A 20,891-nucleotide genomic window follows, 5' to 3' on the forward strand; every position below is an offset into this window, starting at 1 on the left:
ATACCATCATCACTATCTTTACTCTATCTACCGCTACTGTGAAGAGTTCTACAATTTAAACCAGTCCCTTAAATTCTTCAACCATGACACTCTCCTTCTTCCTAAACTCCTTCTACTTCTTATCTTTCCCTGTATTGTCAGTCTTAGGATTTCATATCGCTGTCACATGATAACCTACGTGTCCCAGATATTTAATTTTTTTTATTTTCCTTGTGTTTATCATTTCATACCTTTGCCCATTTAGTGTCTACTTTTCAAGTTCATATTGCAGTATCGAAAAAACGCGGCATCAGTTATAATCGAAGGTCTTTGTTGCAGAGAACTTGTTTTCATTTTTACAAGCGCATTTCTTTTTATTTCTATTCTGGTCCTTATTTCTGTTGTTTGATCATTATTGTCTGAAATGCAGGTTTTATAGGTTTTATCAGTACATTTCCCAAATGTATGTTTGTTTCTTTAATTGTTTTATTAGTTATTATCATATATTTGGTGTTTTTTATATTCATTTTTGGTCCATATTTTTCGCAGAAACTCTTTGTTTTGTTTGGTGGTAATTGAAGTTGTTCAGCAAAGCTTGCCATTATCACGGTGTTATCTGCATCTCTTATGTTGTTAATAGATCTTCCGTTATATTCCTTTACTTTGAGTTAGTAATGTTTCTTCAAAAACGTAAGAGACAATACATCCCTGCCTAACTCCTCTCCTGATTTCAATTTCTGAGTATCTTTTACAATTATCTGTAAAATTAGTTATCTGTACAACTGATTACTTTAGGATTCTAAAGGAGAAAACTTTAGGTTTGTACTTAGGAGAAAACGACACAAATAATTATATATTTGCATGGGGTATACCCCAAAATCCCGCCAGCCAAAATCCCGACAGCCACAATCCCGACGGCCAAAATCCCTACACCCCAGAATCCCGACAGGCCAAGATCCCGACAGGCCAGAATCCCGAGAGGTTTGATAAGTTTCTTTTTAACATATAATTATATTTATTTCTTGTTTTTTGTTTATGGCCATCTGTTTTTTATTTTTTGTTACTAAACAAAAGTATTTTTTATTAAAATAATAAAAAAAGTCGGAATTTCTATTTATGCGAGGATTGTTGCATGTCGGGATTTTGGCCTGTCGGGATTCTGGCGTGTCGGGATTCTGGCGTGTCGGTGTTTTGGCCGTCGGGATTTTGGCTGTCGGGATTTTGACTGTCCGAATTTTGGGCGGCACCGATTTGCTTGATATCTACAACAATTTTGGTATCGGATCCATCCTCTATGTGAAGAAATGCTTCCGAATAAGATATAATTTACAGGAATTTTCGTTATTTTCTATATTTACAGGAATTATAAATTAAAATATAATTTTATTTTAACTATCTGCTTTCACCATTCTTGTTCTTAAGGTGATCACGATGATCTATCATCTTCTTTTGCAGATTGGTGATCATGATGACTTTTGTATTTGATTTGAAGAACATTTAAACAATTCTCTGAGATTACGCAGCTAAGACGTTCGTCTGTAAAGCTTCATCTCAAAAACTTTCATCTTTTGATCATTGTTTTAGTCAGCGTTGCTGCTTCTATGCCATATAACAAGGGTCATTCAGGTCATTTTCCAGAATTGAAAACAGCGATTGACATGGATGATATGTAATCCTTTGTTATCTAGTGATTGCAACATTTCCACTTAGGACTGGATCCCGCGTACCAAAAAAAAAGTTGATTAAAAGCAAGCTGAAAATTTGTTAATAGGTTAACGATGTCTAGTCAGACAAACTTTGATGTACGGGAACACTGGAACAGGGGAAGTTTTAATTGTGGAACAGTTTAAAAATTTGGAACGTCAGATTACGAAAACGTTCCATGTATTTTGTCGGACAGAACATCCAATTGATTTGTTACCCATTCATTAAACTCTCATGCAAAAATCAGACTGCTATTACTATCCAACATGATTCGTGTGATTTGACATATTCTTCGTGTTCCACTCATTAAAATGCCCAGTTGGTGATAAACACCAGTCTCATTTTTGATTGAGAGTTTAGTGAAATGGTAACAGATCAATTGGAAGTTCTGTCCTACAAAATACATGGAATGTTTTCGTAGTCTGACGGTCCAAATTTTTAACCTGTTCCACAATTCCCTTGTTCCAGTGTTCCCATGCATCAAAGTTTGTCCGACTAGACACCGTTAACTATTAACAAATTTTCAGCTTGATATTAATCAACTTTTTTTCATACGCGGGATCCAGGTCTAACTGGTATTGTATCAATAACTTGGAATTTTTTTCTCTTTGGCGATTTAATTGCAACTTTTACTTCAGGGAGAAAGACAGTAGGTTTTTTCTATGGTTCTCGGGCTACAGTAGTAAAACGAGGGCCAACTTTGAAATTTAAACTCTGGTAAGGAGTTTAAGGCAACTGCATTAGTCTGCAGGCTAAACTAAGTGAGGGTAACCAGATATAGTGAAACTGTAACGTCTGTACCCAGAGTGGGCGGTTACAAACGGCGTCTGACCCAGAGTGGGCGGCCGAAACTCAAGCCAAGAAATGACATGAAGGAAGGCAACGGGATACCACCTTCATTACTTATTATCTTAAGAGAATCACAATGACGTCATTTAATTATAAAATTTCCGGAGTTATAAACAGTTCCCCAATCGGATCTCCGGGGGGAACACAGTTAAATGATAAAAGCGTAACCCAATTGAACTTACGAAATAAAATGAAGATCGGAACATGGAACGTGCAAAGTTTGTATGAAGCTGGAAAGCTGACTAACGTAATCCAAGAAGTAAAGAGATTGAAGATCTTGGGGATAGCAGAGTCTTGGGGATAGCAGAAACATGGTGGCCAGATGTAGGAAGGTGTGCTGTCGAAGGGGCAGTTATGTACTATTCTGGAAACCGGGATAAAAACCACAGAAAGGGAGTAGGTATAATAATCACGAGCAAATTATCTCCCCAACATATCCGCCCCAACATCGGACTCAACGGAAGAAGATATAGAAATGTTCTACGCAGAACTTAAACAACTGCTTAGTAACGTGAAGGGACATGAAGTAAACCTCATAATGGGCGACTTTAATGCCAAGATAGGGAGAGGTAGAGACGACGATTTAATAGGCTCGTACGGCCTGGGAGAGAGAAATGACCGAGGCGAACGACTATATCAATTTTGCCAAGAGGAAGATATTAAGATATCTAATACCTGGTTCAAGCTACCACCTAGACGCTTATATACATGGAAAACCCCAGCGGACCGCCCCGAGAGTATAGTTCGAAACCAGATCGATTACATAATGGTTAACAAAAGATTTGGATCATCAATAACTAGAACTTATACATATCCTGGCGCCGATGTTCCATCAGACCATGTCCTTCTCTTAGCAGAAATAAAAATAAAAATCACTAATTTGAGGAGACCTAAATCAGAACCAACAATATACTATGCTAAACTTAAAGATGAGAATACCACAAGAGAATTAAGTATGAAATTAAACAAAGAACTAACAAAGAATACAAAAGTAGAACTAGAAAGAGAAGTTAATTTGGATAACACATGGAGAGCCATAGAGGAAACAATGACGGATACAGTTAAAAAAGAATTAGGTTTTAAACAAAAAATACAAAAGAAAAGTTGGATGACTGACGAAATCCTGGTAATGTTCGAAGAAAGAAGAAAACATAAATACCAAGGGAACCGAGACAAATATCGAGAACAACAACAACGCATAAGAAGAGGGATAAGAACGGCAAAAAATAAGTGGCTAAAGAAACAGTGTGAGGAAATGGAACAGTTACAAAAATAACATGATGACCACAATATACATAAGAAACTAAAGGAGGTAGCTGGAATATACAGAAAAAATAAGTTTTCTAACTTAGAAAATGAACAAGGAAAAATGGCACAAGATGATAGAGAGAGGAAACTCATATGGGAAAAATACATCAAAAATCTCTTTGCAGACGAGAGGCCTGAGATAGAAGTCGTTCAGGAACAAGTGATAGATATTAACAACCTATCTGGTCCCGAGATCACAATTGAAGAAATTTCTCGAAAGACGGGAAAGCAGTTGGACCTGATAAAATTCCTGTTGAGTTACTCAGATTGTTAGATGAAGAGGGAATTACGATACTCCAAAGATTTTTCAACCAAATCTATAAAAAAGGAAAATTCCCTGTCCAATGGCTTGTATCTACCTTTATCCCCTTGCCAAAAAGAACAACGCAACAAAGTCTCCAGAGCACCGACTGATAAGTCTGATGAGCCATTCTTTAAAAATATTCCTCAAAGTTCTTCACTACAGAATCTCCACAAAATGCGAAAAGGTTATTGGTTGCTCACAATTTGGATTTCGAAAAGGCCTGGGTACCAGGGAAGCACTAGTTGCAGCCCAAGTGCTAGCTCAGAACTGCTACGATCAAAGGAAAGATGTAGTGATGTGCTTTATAGATTATGAAAAAGCCTTCGATCGAGTACAACATCATAAACTCGTACATATATACTAAAACAACTCGACATAGATCAAAAAGACATTCGTTGCATAGAGGCTCTTTACTGGAATCAAACAGCTGTCGTCAAGGTGGATAATGAAACAACGCAAGCTCAAAAAATTCTCAGAGGTGTAAGACAGGGATGCATTTTCTCCCCACTACTGTTCAATCTATATTCAGAAAGTATCTTCCAGGAAGCTCTTTAGGAATGCGAAAGCGGCATCAAAGTAAATGGTACCTGGGTCAATAATATAAGATATGCGGATGACTCGGTCTTAATAGCAGACAATATAGAAGACCTCCAAAACCTTCTTAATACAATTGGAGAGCATAGCGAAAACATGGGACTTAGGATGAACATAAAAAGACGAAGTTCCTTATAATCAGCCGTCAATTATGTCAACATCAAAATGCAAGACTAGCATATAGCAACCAAGATGTAGAGCGCGTAAGAAAGTTTAAGTACCTGGGAACCTGGCAATGTGAAGACTGGATGTCGGATATGGAAATTAAATGTCGGATAGAAAGAGCCAGAAGTGCATTCATGAAATTCAGAAACGTCTTTACAAACTCTGACTTTGACCTAAACCTAAGACTAAGATTCACAAAATGCTATACATATATGGTCGGTGCTCCTATATGGCATGGAAGGATGGACTTTAAAAATAAACACAATGAATAAGCTAGAGGCATTTGAAATGTGGATCTATCGACGAATCCTTAAAGTTCCCTGGACCGCAAGAATAACAAATGAAGAAATCCTGAGAAGAATTGGTACAGAACGACAACTGATGTGAACAATTAAACAGAGAAAACGGCATACTTGGGACACATAATTAGAAATGAAAGATATCAGTTTCTGCAAACCTTAATTGAAGGAAAGATCAAAGGAAGAAGGGGAGTGGGCAGGAAGAAAATGTCATGGCTCCGTAATGTCACACAATGGACAGGACTAAAAAACATAGGAGACCTAAGACATACTGCAAGGGATAGAGAAAAATGGTCAAGCGTGATCGCGAACATCCATTAGTGGATTACATAAGAAGAAGAAGAAGAAGGAGTTTGACCCTTTAAAATAAATCTTTCAGTCGATTTAGACAACCAGGTTCTTCTATTTCTCTGTATATTTGGGAAATGTAGTTCGTCTATCTTTACGGCATTGGCTTCTTATTTCTTTCTGTAGCGCTCTGTATTCATCGTTTTTTCCAAATTTAGTTTTATGTTCTTTTCTGCGTTCAATCACAGTCTAGGTGTGATCAGATCGTGGCTTACGGTGTGTGAAAGCCTCTATGTTATAGTCTTTTGCAGTCTCGATTATTTTGTTTGAGATAGAAGGGTGTATTATATGTCTTGTTGAAAATATTTGATTTTTAAGGAGTTTAGGGATATGATTTTTCTTAGAAATCTCCTTTTAATGACTTTCAAAGATATAGGATATCCTATTTAAAAGATAGGATAGTCAATTCCGCTATTTACGCCCGGATATGTTCTGTAGCTGATGGCCAACGATTTCCTTCTTGATCTTAAGAGGATGTAATCTATTTGATTTCTTGTTCATCCATTTGGGCTACGCCACCTGTATAATCCACGTGAGCTGTGCTGACAAAACATGATTTTAATAATTGTAAGATGATTCTTTGGACAGAACTCCAAGACGGTCAACCCTCACATTACTCTGTCCCAGTCCATTGCTGCGCAATACTCCCTTAATATTTTTGTTAGATGGCCCTATGTTGCTGTTAAAATCTCCTATGATTGTGACTAATTCACGATTGGGAATCCTAAAACAGTCTCTGAACAGTTTCTGCTAGGCTGTCATACAACCTATTAATGTTTTCATTTTGTGCAGCTCTTATAGGAGGGTATATCTGTATAAGGTGTAGAGTCTTGATGGATATTCGCATTTTAATGGATATTAATCTGTCGTCAACAGTACCATATCTAATCACGCAGTCGTTTAGTTTGGAAGGTACAAATATTGCGACTCCATGTATACTTGTATTACCTGGATCTGAAAAGTAGATGAAGTTGCCAGCAGTTGTTTTAAAATGACTAGCTCTCTAGTGAGTTTCTGGAAGTTATAGCGAAAAGGAACAGGCCACAGAAATGGGCACATGTCACAGACATTAAGCTAAGAACAGAACCAGCTAGAGCAGCATTTAATAACAACAACAATGAAAAAGCTCCCCATATGCAAGGACTTGTCTTTTTCTCTAAAACTGCGACTAGTTAAATACTAAAATTTCTCGATCTTCTTAAATGGTGCGCAAGCCTAAATGTAGAAGCGCCCATGAAAAGTGTAGAAGCCTTCGAAACTCATTCTTCGTATATCCTGGACCGAACATGTCACTAACAAAGAGGTAATCCACAGATTTGGAAAAGAAAAAGAAGTCGCCAGCACAATCAAACAAAGAAAACTACGATGTCTTGTCCACATATTATGACATGATTAGTACCGCCTCCTTCAGTTATTGATTATTCTAGGAAAAATAAACAGCGGATGAGGGTTAGGCAGGAGAAGACACTCGTGGACCAAAATCTGCAAAAATGGTTTGGTCTTACATCACACATTGGTCGGACTATTTATAAGTGTCGTAAGCAAGATCATAATTGCCATGTTTGTAGCAAATAGGGCACCTGAAGAAAAAGAAGGTTCTTTTAAGTTTTATTACATGTTCAAATATTCACTTATATTTAATAGCTCCGTCACTGTCCTTTAATTATTGTGGTTGAGAATAAATTATTCTAAAAAAAGTAAAATTCTAATTAAAAAATAAAGAAAACATGTAACTTATGTGTAAGCATCCTTGTCTCTTTGCATCTACTTTGTCTAAAAATATTATGGTGCTATGTAAAAGACCAAACATGTCATTAGTGCGAAAATTGAAGGCCTTATAAAAATTCATGAAGTCTGGCTTCATCTGCGTTTAATTTTTAAATGGATACGTAAAATATTATTCGTAGGGTAATTTCTATCATTATTGCACATAAATGTTAAATATACTGTAAAATAACTCATAGACTTTTATATAAAAATCTATGAAAATTATAGAGCAGTCATTGTTTTATAGTATGTTTATAATAAAAAGAAGAAGAAAATCAGCAGGCATAATAACTTCAGATAATGTAAGTAATTAGTCAATTGGTGTATGAAAATGCTCTACACCATGGTCGCTAATAACAGTCTTAAGAACTCAAATTTGGCTACTAGCCTAATAAAATAAAAAAAGTCAAAATGTAAATTCGTACAGGTTAAAACAAATTTTATATCAAAGTTTAGGTGGGTACAAAAGATATTTTCAAGAAAGTATCCAAATCATACAAGGGGATCATTGTTTAAATAATTAAAAAGGGGTCATTTTTGCAAAAAATATACTTTTTTAACTGCTGAGGTAATTCACTTATTAATGAAGGTCTATGGGATTCATTTATGTAAAGTTGAAGGGTAAATCTTTCACATAAGACTTACTATATTAAATTTGACCCCCTATTTATTTAAATAATTGTATATAAATCTTTAACAACAAATTTGCAAAAAATTATTTTTAGCGTCTTAGATAAGCACTATAAAATATCTTGTTTTACAGATTAAGTTGCGCTATGTTTCCAGTATTAAGTAAAAAAAATTGGTCGGAAAATATTTAATATTTTTTGAGATATTGAATTTGTTTCTTAAATGTTACTATATTTTCAATTGCAAAAACGCGGTTGTTGCCAAAGAAATATTCACCTGATTATGATCTTATTGTTTTTATTTTTATGTATATTTTCGATAAATGTATTGATAAATTTAAATTTCAGTTAAACTCCCCCCTAAAATGGCATTTGAAAATTATTCAAATTTGTTTATAATTTGTTTTTTTAATAACGTCGCGGGGATTAAGTATTTTGAAATTCCGTTTCGATAATTGGGTTCCTGGGAATTTTTTACTAATTAACAAAATTTTTTTGTCGTTTTTTCTTCTTCTTTTTTTTTTTCTTATAGTTATATTACTACGGGCCCATTTAGGGCTAAATTTTATTAAGAATATCGAATCTCTAAGTTGTAGATTGTAGACCTAAAAATATTAAGATTTAACTAAAATATCTTAAATAAAATGTGGCTACTTACTGAGTTACAGGGTGTTTTATTTAAAAATTTAAAAATTATTGTTGCCAAGTACTTTAAAACCATTTGACGTATCCTTATCATACTTGGCAGAAAGTGTGGCTATTATACACCCTATTAAATTGTGATTAATAAACGTTTCTAGCTAGTTCCAGAGGTGTACGACAGGGGATAGTGAATTATTGACCCTTCCCAAATTCTACGCCACTGAGTGAATTACTATTTTAGCAAAATTTTTCAATTCTCCAATACTTTGTATGTAAGTAGCTTTATTGGTATCGATAAAGTCATCAGTTTGAGAGATATTGGAAGTTTAAAATGAATGAATGAATGAATCAAAATAACTATGCCGTTTCAATTTTAACATCCAATATCTCGAAAACTAATGACTTAAGCGTTACCAGTAAAGAGTATATTATTTACTTAGAAAGTATTGGAGAATCGAAAAATTTCGCTAAAATAGTAATTACCTCAGTGGCGTAGAATTTGGGAAGGGTTAACCATTAACTATCCCATGTCGTACGCCTCTGGTAGTAGCTAGAAACTTTTATTTATAACAATTTAGTAGACTGTATAGTACCCATACTTTCTGCCAAGTATGATAAGGTTACGTCAAATAGTTTGAAAGTACTTGGTAAAAATATTTTTTAAATTTTTAAATAAAACACCCTGTAACTCAGTAAGTAGTCACATTTTATTTAAGTGATTTTATACCAATCTTAATATTTTTAGGTATAGAATCTACAACTTAGAGATTCGACATTTTTAATGAAACTTAACCCTAAAAGGGCCCATAGTAATATAACTCCAAGAAAAAAAAAAAGAAGAGGAAAAAAAGACAAAAATATTTGTTAATTAGTGAAAAATTATCAGAAACCCAATTATCGAAACGGCATTTCAAAATATTTAATACCCGTGACGTTATTAAAAAAACAAATTATAAACAAATTTCAATAATTTTCAAATGCCATTTTAGGGGGAAGTTTAATTAAAATTTGAATTTATCAATACATTTATCGAAAATATACATAAGAATAAAAATAATAAGATTTAATACATGTGAATATTTCTTTGGCAACAACCGCGTTTTTGCGATTGAACATAGAGTAACATTTGATAAACAAATTCCATATCTTAAAAAATATTAAATATTTTTGGACCAATTTTTTTTTTGATTAATACTGATAACATAGCGCAACTTCTTCTGTAAAATAAGATATTTTATAGTGCTTATTTAAAACGCTAAAAATATTTTTTTGCAAATTTGTTTTTAAAGTTTTATGTATAATTATTTAAATAAATAGGGGGTCAAATTTAATTTAGTAATTCTTATGTGACAGATTTACGCTTCAACTTTGCAGAAAATATTACTATAGACCTTCATTAGTAATTGAATGTTCTCAGCCGTTGAAAAAGTAATTTTTTTGCAAAAATGACCCCTTTTTAATTATTTAAACAATGATCCCCTTGTATGATTTGGATACTTTTTTGAAAATATCTTTTGTACCCACCTAAACTTTGATATAAAATTTGTTTCAACCTGTACGAATTTACATTTTGATTTACATGTAGTGTAATTTTATTTTACTAGACTATACTAACAACAATCATTTTGCTCTACTTGATTCATCGCTTACTAGAAATACAGAAACAATAAATATATCTATCTTAAAAAATAATCTAAGAACTTAATTTTTACTAGTTTGACTAATAATGTGCTATTTGATTAAATATATTTTTTCTACAAACGTGTTAAAAATGCAATTTTTAGCACTCTATAGGAGCCTTAAAAATGTCACTTTAAAGCCCTGGGTGCTTTAAAATTTTTAAGACACTGCAGTTAAAAGTCAAATGTTAAATTTTGAAAGGAAACGTCAAAATATGTATATTTCATTTATTAATATTAATATTAATAATACAATTTGCGCAATTTGAAAAACGAATTTCTTGCACTGCAGTTTTACCATTTTCCATGGTTAAGCGGAATGAGTAGAAATAACTGAATTTCCAGTCGAAGTTGAGGCCACAATATCTTAGGATGTTGCTGGTGATGTTCGCTGCACCGGCAGCAGTTTTCGGGCAATCAAATTCTTATTTTCCAAAGAATCCTCGATGTACCCCTCAGCAACGGTAAAAGATCTCCACCCCCCATGGCGCTTAATTGTCGTCAAATTTGCGCCAGCATCGGCAAATTTGCGCCAGCATCGGCAAGGTCGCTGAAAAGCGACGAAAATAATGTCACGTATAAAGGGTCGGATTTGGAAGTTCGCCGATGTCCGATATTTGCTGGTCGAAGAGCCGAATATTTTCGATAAATATCCAAATAGATTTTTTCAATAATAGTGAAACTTCGTGAAACATTTGTTTTAGTATCTGGTATTTTAATGAGTAATGAAGTACCCATATCTTTCACATCGTCAACAGTCAACTGACAAAGCTCCTCCCTGCGGCAGGCACCAAATATTCCCACAATCACAGCTACTTTCATCAGAAGATACTCATCATCTAATGCACATTTCAAAAACTGGTCAATTTGGTCTGTAGTCAAGATTTTTGATTTTTTTTTTTTGGCCGGTAACCTTCTGCTTGACGCTTTAAGTACTCGATAAGCTTAAAATATGTGCTGATATTTACGTCGCTATTTATACGTAGCACAGATTTGATCATCGAATAATTCGACCACAAAGATGATGCCTTCCACACCTTTGCTTTCTCCTCAAAATACGCCAGAAATACATTTTCAGTATATTTCCCAGAAACGCCTTTCGCTTTACACCATTTCTCAAACTTATAAGCGATATCATATTGCATTCTGGATTTCCCCGGCAACAAATCCAGGATAGGTCGACTGGCCGCTACCTCTATATCTTGAAATTGATCTTTTTCTTGCATGTTAACGATATTTTCTTGCATTTTAACGAAAAATCCACAACCGCGTTTTAAAAAAACTAACAGACGTCTGACAGATGCTTCAAAACTTCCGTAAACAATTAAATAAACAATGGTTGCTAAGGTCCGTAATATACGATGCAATTTAAAACTATCTCCTTTCAATGTATTAAAGGTTTTTTTTTAAATTTAATTTAAACTGTATTATTGCATTTTTAACACGTTTGTAGAAAAAATATTGTATGATACACGTGTTAAAAGTACATTTTTAAGGCACTCATGTGAATTGCAGAATTCGCTTCGCTCATTCTGTAAACCTTCATGTGCGTGCGTTAAAATTGTACTTTTAACACTTATATCATAAATAACTACTATTTATCAAAGTAACACTTTATCACTAAACTGGTGTAATTCCTAACATAATCCCATTTTTATTTTTATAAGCTAGATTTAAGTCTGAAATGATTGAGATCTGCGGTGATTCTTTACATTTTATCGATCCTTAAGTAACCTCGCAACCTAGAATACTGACTGAAATTTAAGAAGAATTACTGAAGTAGCCAATCTTTCTTCTTTTTCTTTCATTACCTTGCCTTAAGCGCCATAAGCGCCTTAGGGGCTTCACTATCCTTACTCCAATCATTATAACTGATTAGTGTTTAAAGTATTTTTGAAGTGAAAACTTCTTTAGCGACGTTATGCACTTTTCTGATGGGGAAAATGCATTGAATTCGCGACCGTCGTCGCTTCACCGAAATAAATTATGTACGTATATATATTATGTGTATGTATATATAAATAGTATAGGACGCACGCAACGCGTATATAATATAGGTATAACACTTTTTCTGGGCGGGGAAAAAGCACTGAACTCGCGACCTTCATCGCTACGGCGAGATATTAGTAATTTATATACATACTATAGGTTAAATTGCATATAAGTTCGACCGAAGTTATAATGGTTGGAGAACGGATAGAGTGTGTACCCGAATGCCTTTTTAAAAGCAAATCTAAAGACAAGAGAATTGTATTTTTAAATACAAGTCACATGCTATGATTTTTCTGACGTATATTCTTAAGTTAAATTTTATTTCATGTAATCCAATGAAGTTCGAGTTGAAGTCCCAGGGACGCAACTCAAAAATATTGACAATATTATTTTAAACATCTACTTTAAAATGTATATTACAATATGTCTGAATTATCAAAATGAGCAGTCAAATAAAATTAAATTATTAACAGATTTTTTATGACATAGTAAAAAAATATTGTTTAATTTCTTAATGTTTTGTATTTTGAGAACGACTTCCGAAGTGGAAATCGGAACGTTAAAATATCCTTATTTTAAAGTAAAATTGTGACCTATTCCCAATAAAAATAATAAATAGGAATATACCAGCGGCGTTATCTAACTGCCCCACGTACTACCTGGGCCCATTAATCCCAAGTACCTGCTGACCCATCGCCGAGAAAGTTGGGGATTAAGTCTTAGTGACCGGAAATTCCCAATTTGATTATAGTTGAAAGTAGGAATATAAATATTTTCAGTTATTCACTTCAGTGAATACTTTCAGTTATTATTTTTTGTTGCAAATTTCATTTAACACAAAATTGGTACCAAAAATTCAAAATTTAGGTTTGTTCTCGGAATATAAAAATCAAACTGTTATTGGAAAATATTTAAAATTGTTTTTCTACAACCGTGTTAAAAATGCAATTTTTAGCACTCCATACGAGCGTTAAAAATGCTACTTTAAGGCACTAGTGCTTTAAAAAAATTTTAAGGCACTGCAGTTCGTATTGGCCGAATATGCAATTTTGATGTAATGTCAAAAAAATATGAAATTGGAATGTCAGTCAAGTTCAAGTAAAAGTTTTTGTAGATATCGTCCTGTAAATACGTTTGTAGAAAAAATATTGTATGATATGCGTGTTAAAAAGTACATTTTTAAGGCACTCATGTGAATTGCAGAACTCGCTTTCGCTCATTCTGCAAACTTTCACATGCGTGCCTTAAACGTGTACTTTTAACACTTATATCATAAATAACTATTTTCAGCATTACTTATTTAGATCCAAATGATGTTGGTGACTTTTTTCTGATGAACTTTTTAATATTATGCCAGAAGATGACAGAGTTTTGCAATTTTGTGATTAACTAGTTAATTAATTATTTAACAGAAGATTCAGCATATCCACCTTACATGTGGGCTTCAAATTCATCATCTCTTATATTTACTACAAACGCATGTGAATCATTTCACTCGAAATTTAACGAATGTTTTTATAAATCACATCTTGACATATTTAAATTTACAGACATTTTGTTAAATTTTCAAGCAGAAGTATAATATGTGAAAATTAGAACTGCACATAGATTTGAAAAAAACTTGATAAAACGGCAAAAATAAAAGTTGATTTTATTGAAAATAGGCTAAATGAATATTTTTACGTTAATCAAAACATTACTATATTAGACTTCATTAGTCAGTTTTGCAATTATAATGCAGCTAACTTTTAAAATTTAAAATATAGTGTTCACTCTTACTTATTTTAATCACTAACCAGACATTAGAATTAAGCATGGTTATTGTTTAACTGTAGTTTTTGCTATTGTATATAAGTTAATGTAGATTTATAAATAAACTTTATTCAATTACTTTATTCAATTATATTGTTATAGTTTCATTATTTAATCATTTAAAATTTTCGCTCATGCTTTGGGAATTGGGTTCTTTTTGAATACAATAAAGTAAAATAAAAACTATATATGTTCACAAAATATTACCAAGTACCTAGGTAGCGTGGGGCAGTTCGTAGTCGCTTTTAATCCTACTATAAAACTGAACCCATTAAAATTTAGGTAGCCTGGGGGAGTTCGTAGTCGCCCTATACTAGATACCATAATAGTCCCGAACTTATAATTGAGAATACGTATATATTGTAATAATTTTAATTAACTTATAGCGATACGCTTTAATTACTATTTTGGATAAATTTTAAACAACTTTCCTCAAAACGAAATAACATTAGTCATTTAAAATTCACATTTAATATACAAACCATATGCTAACAAGGGCCGTTAAGTTTAAGAAACGAAATGTATCCCTAAGCAGATTGTATAAAATTAATGTTTTTTTTCAAGGAAACGCTAATAGATTTCGAGGCCAGATTGCCACGCTCTTTATGTCAACTTCTTAAAATACAGACAAGTTCTCATCTTTTAAAACGCAGATGTAGTAATTTATTGCCTTTCTAGCCATATTGTAAAATCGCAAGCATGGTGACATAATAGAGTGTGGTGGTCTCGCAGTATCGATACAGCAGGCGCGCGGTTCAGACACACCCTCGCTAAAACAACAACAAAACCCTTACGAGATAATAAACGAAGCACGCTTGTTCACCCAAAAATAAATAAGTATATTATTGACAATTGTTTGCGTTTTAATTAATATTATTTTATATAATTGTTTCCGTCAACACACCCATCAACGGAATAAACTTATTTTCAAAGAAATGTTAATGATGACTTTATATGTTTCTATTAAAAATTCCTTTTGGTTTCAGATCTATTTATGAGATATTACGAACCAGTATGCTACGTTCTTTATAAAATATACGAACCTTTGGATCGATGTGAGAAAGTGTTCATGAAGATGTCCAATATTTGCAATTTAACCATTCAGGTGAATATTTTTTTATTTTAGACCGTAAAAAGATTTTATGTATTGAGAATTGATAGATATTGATAAAATTAATTATGAATTATATGACTACTACTTCTACTGTTTTTTTGTATCTTTATCTTAATATTGGAAGTTCAATATAACAAAAGATTATTCCTGGATCCCGCGTACCAAAAAGTTGATTAATAGCAAACTGAAAATTTGTTAATAGCTTGACGGTGTCTAGTCGGACAAACTTTGGTGTACGGGACCACTGGAACAGGGGAAGTTTTAATTGTTGAACAGTTTAAAAATTTGGAACGTCAGCTTACGGAAACGTCCCATGTGTTTTATCGGACGGAACATCCAATTAATTTGTTACCATTTCATTAAACTCTCATGCAAAAATCAGACTGCGATTACTAACCAACATGATTCCTGTCATTTAAATGTTCTTCGTGTTCCACTCATTAAAATGCCCAGTTGGTGATAAACATTAGTCTGATTTTTGCATGAGATTTTAATGAAATGGTAACAAATCAATTGTAAGTTCTGCCCGACAAAGTACATGGAACGTTTTCGTAGTCTGACGTTCAACATTTTTAACCTGTTCCACAATTAAAACTTCCCCTGTTCCAGTGTTCTCATACATCAAAGTTTGTCCGACTAGACACCGTTAAGCTATTGACAAATTTTCAGCTTGTTATTAATCAACTTTTTTTTTGGTACGCAGGCTCCAGGTCTAGGTGATTTGGCAAATAATATCATGTGCTATTATTGCACACGACTCCTATGATTTTGGGCTGAGATGACTGTTCAGAAGGTAAAGAATGGGAACAAAAGGGTGCAAAAAACAGAATATTTAGTGTTTAAATCTGAAGCTAATTTTAAGGTTGTGATTGACAAGGACATGGACATAACACAGGTGAAATCGGTAAAATCAGAGATCTTCATCTTTATTACTTAAAAAATTCAATTGACACAAGAACTAAAACCTAATGACAATGCACAGCGAAGAAAGTTCGTTGAATGGATTTATTTAACATCAGCAATAGTCGAAGGAATAAAGCACCGAACCTGCGAAAAAAAAAACGACAGAACAGATTTTAATAATTCTTTTTGCACTCGATTCGTGAATGCGCCAGGAAACTTTTGTGGCTCCGAGCCATGAGATAATATTGAAAAACTGCATACAAAAAATGCATTCTTAAAGTGCATCTCAAAGAGACAATAAAAAAATTCAGAACTCGTCAATTATCGGCGGAAATTAGTTCAATTTTGTTACTCGAGGGTTCTTGGGGTCGCTGAAAACGAATATGATGTCGAAAGTGATATCCGGAGTAACTGGTGCCCAGGGTACCTATAGTCTGTTCGCTAAACTCAGACGCAACTTTCTAGATATTTTAGTCGGTAATTTTGCCAATTTTAATAAAATTGGCAAAAAATAATTACTAAATAGTTAATAATCACTAAATAGTTAGTAATTTCGCCAATTTTTGCAAAATTGACAAAAAACAAAAAAATTATCGACTAAAATATGTAGCCAGTTGCGTCTGAGTTTAGCGAACAGACTATACTAACTGTTTAGCTCGTATTGTGGAGTTTTCAGCAAATTCATTAAAAAATTAGTCAAAAATCATGACTCGGGGGGGTTCTTGGGGTCGCTAACGACGAATATGACATCGGAAGTGATTTCCGGAGTACCTAGTGCCCAGGGTACCTATTGTTTACCTCATCTTGAGGAGTTTTCGGTAAAAAGTTTATTAAAAAATTATACAAAAATAATTACTAGGGGATTTTTGGGATCCGTAACGAAGAATATGACATCGGAAGTGATCTCCGGAACAACTGGTGCCCAGGGTACCTACTTCTTCTAAAGTTTTCGGCAAATTCATTAATAAATTAGCCAAAAATCATTACTCAGGGGTTTTTGGGTCGCTGACGACGAATATGACATCGAAAGTGATCTACGGAGTTCCTGTTACCCAGGGTACATACTGTTTACCTCGTTTTCTGTAGCTTTCGGCAAATTCATTAAAAAATTAGTCAAAATTCATTACTCGGGGATTTTTGGAGTCTCTGACGACGAATAGGTCATCGGAAGTAATCTCCAGAGTGCCTGGTGCCCAGGGTACCAACTGTTTATCTCGTGCCTAATGATTTTTGACTAATTCTTTAATGAATTTGCCGAAAACACCAGAAGACGAGGTAAACAGTAGGTACCCTTGGCACCAGGTACTCCGGAGATCATTTCTGATGTCATTTTCCTCGTCAGAGACCCAAAAAACCCCCGATTAATGACTTTTGACTAATTTTTTAATGAATTTGCCAAAACCTCCAGAAAACGAGGTAAACAGTAGGTACCGTGGGTACCAGGTACTCCGTAGATCACTTCCGATGTCATGTTCGTCGTCAGCGACACAACAACCCCCGAGTAATAGTTTTTGACTAATGTTTTAATAATTTTTTTTTCCGAAAACTCCACAAGACGAGGTAAACAGTAGGTACCCTGGGCACTAGGTACTCCGGAGATCACTTCCGATGTCATATTTGTCATTAGCAACCCCAAAAGCCACCAAGTAACGATTTTTGAAAAAATTTTTAATGAATTTGCCGGAAACTCCACAAGACGAGGTAAACATTAAGTACCCCGGGCAACAGGTACTCCGGAGATCTCTTACGACATCATATTCGCTTTCAACGACCTCAAAAACCTCCCGAGTAACAAAATTGAACTCATTTCCGCCGATAATTGACGAGTTCTGATTTTTTTTATTGTCTGTTTGAGCTGCACTTTAAGAATGCATTTTTTGTATGCAGTTTTTCAATATCATATCATGGCTCCGGTTCACAAAGTTTCCTGGCGTATTCACGAATCGAATGCAAAAATAATTATTAAGATCCGTCTTGTCGTTTTTTTTTTCGGAGGTAAGGCCGATTTTAGTGCTTTATTGCTTCGCCTATAAATGGATACGAAGCGATGAATCATATTTTAACCTTGATTTGTTAATCGTCAAAATTACTGCATCTGGAGTTCTGTCAACCTACATGTGACTGTCAACATGTCACGCGTCACTGTTTGGAGCAGATTTTGGGCTGGACCCTTTTGGGCTGCATCATTGGACCATACGTCTTTAAAAATGAGACTTGTCAAATAATAAGTGTTATTGGTGTCCGATATCGTAACAAGATAACAGAATTTTTGCTGCCTTACGGTATGCCATACGGCACATGAAATAAGTTAATTACTTCATAAGACATTTCGTAGACGTGTAATCTCTCGTATTGGTGATAAGAATGGTCCCCTAGATGGTGTGATTTAACACCATTAGATTTTTGTATGGTATTGTGTTGTTTGAAGTCAAAGATATGTGCCAACAAACCTACAACCACCCGTATATTGAAAGAGGAAACTCAACGTTATATCGACGAAATTAATCCACATTTATGCAAAACAGTCATGGAAAGTTTCGACAAAAGATTGCATATGTGCCAGCAAAGCTGTGGAGATTTTTCACTGATGTGTTATCCCATACATAACTCTATCCCATATACTGTCTGATTCAATAAAAAAAAATACAATCTAAAGAAACCACAGTGTTTTCTATTAAAATTCAATTCTGTCGTACATGTTAGATACCAGGTACCATTAAATAGTTCAATAAAATTTAACGTGAAGTAAAACACTCCCTGGTGTAGTTTGTATAGTTTAATAAAAATTTAATTTTTTTTTTAAAATCCAAAAGGATTACGTTCAAAACTTTTTCGGACTTATCAGTTCATCATCAGTGGACCTAAAAGTAAGTAATCTCACTTAATAAAATTGAAAAGAGTGAAATTTTGACTGTTAAAAATTGAAAAGTGTTGTTAAGATTACTTACTCCCTGACCTTGCAAAATAGCCACAATGCCAAACACTGGTTAAGTTATATGTTCCAATTACATAGTAAAAGGTATAAAATAGTTTGGCTTAAAGTGGATGCCAATGAATTGACTAATATATTAAAAATGGTTAATATATTAAAAATTGCCCTTTCCTGGATGTCAATGTCACTGACATTTGAAGTATTTCTACTTCCTTTTAAACCATTGACAGACTAAACTTAGCTCAATGAAGACCTAATAACAAAAAACATTTTAACGTAAAGCAGTAGAGCATCTTGTTGCTAGAAGCAATCAATCCATTGGCATCCATTTTAAGCTATTTTGTACTTTTTACTATGTAGTTGGAACATATTATAACTTAACCAGTGTTTGGCATTGTGGATATTTTGCAAGGACAGGGAGTAAGTAATCTTAATCACACGTTTCAATTTTAACAGTCAAAATTTCAACATTTTCAATTTTATTACGTGGAATTATTTACTTTTAGGTTCACTGATGATGAACTGATAAGTCCGAAAACGTTTTGAACGTAATCCTTTTGGATTTTACACTTTTTTTTAAATTTCTATTAAAATATACCAACTACACCAGGGAGTGTTTTACTTCACGTTAAATTTTATTTAACTAGGTGGTATACAGCCAACCTTCGGGAATTATCCCGTTTTATTTATTTAATAGTTATACTAGGATACCAGATAATTCTATTAGCCTTGCGACATCCAATATTGGACATAGACCTCCCCTTCGCTCCTCCATCTTTCTCTATCCTGAGCCATGTGCATCCATTTTGAGCCTGCTTGGTGTTTTAGCTCATCTACCCATCTCATCTGTGGTCTCCCTCTCTTTCCTTTATATGTCCATGGTCTCCACTCTGTAATAATTTTATTCCATCTTTCGTCTTTTTGTCCAATCGTCTGACTGGCGAATTTCCATTTTAGTTTAGCTGTTTGACGAGTAGCATCTTTATGGTAGGGGAGCAAAGTATGCTAAATGTGCAGTCACTCGAGCGCTTTGGGGACCTATTGGGTTGTGATTATTAGGTCCTAAAACCAAAAAAAGTTAAGTAAAATTTTCCATTTTAGCGGGCGCTTGCCATTTTTTAATTTAATTTTCCATTTCCATTAATCGTTTTTTCCGAATATAGCGCCATCTATCCATAATTCGAAAAAATGTTTCGAATAAAATTTGCTTATTTTTATGCAGAGAATTCAAATCTGCAATAAAAAATGGGGGCTCCCATTTAAGATTTTAAAGTAACCCCCCACCCCACCTCCGTGGGGGGTCGCGCTTGGTACCATTCGATATATTTTTCAAAAATATTAAATAAGTGTATTTTGCAGTTTTTCGATCTGATGTTTATTTTACTAAATATCACGGGATTTGTATTTAAAATTTAAAATTTACCCCTCACCCCTCTCGGCGAGGGGTCGTGTTTGGTATCTATCGATAGATTTTTGAAAAATATTGAACGTGTAGTTTTTAGTTTTTCGATCTGACTTTCATTTCGCGAAATATTCGCCTTTTTCTTGTGAAACTTTGTGACTCACCAATTCCCTTACGCCCCGCTCAAATCGTCAGATTTTTTAAATATACACTGTTTTGCATGTACTTAACTTACCTTATCTTAATCTGACAATTTCGAGTATTTTTAAGGATAGATTTTTTTTTTTCGGGCCCCCCTAAACGAACTCCCCTGTGTTAAGAGCCAATATATGGCAGAGGTACATCTGCAGGGTACCACGTTTCTCCCCATATGATAATCTGACGCGCTCGAGTAACTGCAAAAATCCCCGCTTGGGCTCCCCTACCATTAATTTTAACTATTTAGAATGGGAAATAAGCCACAATATTA

General features: G+C 34.0%; 1 protein-coding gene across 1 annotated transcript in view; it reads left to right on the plus strand.

Moving 5' to 3' along the window:
* The window catches only part of LOC114343710 (uncharacterized), a 70,262-nt gene that overhangs the window by 39,702 nt on the left and 9,669 nt on the right, over positions 1-20,891 (plus strand). The window contains exon 3 of the mRNA XM_028294550.2: positions 15,058-15,176. Within this exon, the coding sequence (XP_028150351.1) occupies positions 15,058-15,176 (119 nt within the window). The remainder of the gene's footprint in view (positions 1-15,057; positions 15,177-20,891) is intronic.

This window comes from Diabrotica virgifera, chromosome 2 (assembly GCF_917563875.1).
Source record: "Diabrotica virgifera virgifera chromosome 2, PGI_DIABVI_V3a".
In the NCBI taxonomy this organism is placed as follows: Eukaryota; Metazoa; Arthropoda; class Insecta; order Coleoptera; family Chrysomelidae; genus Diabrotica; species Diabrotica virgifera.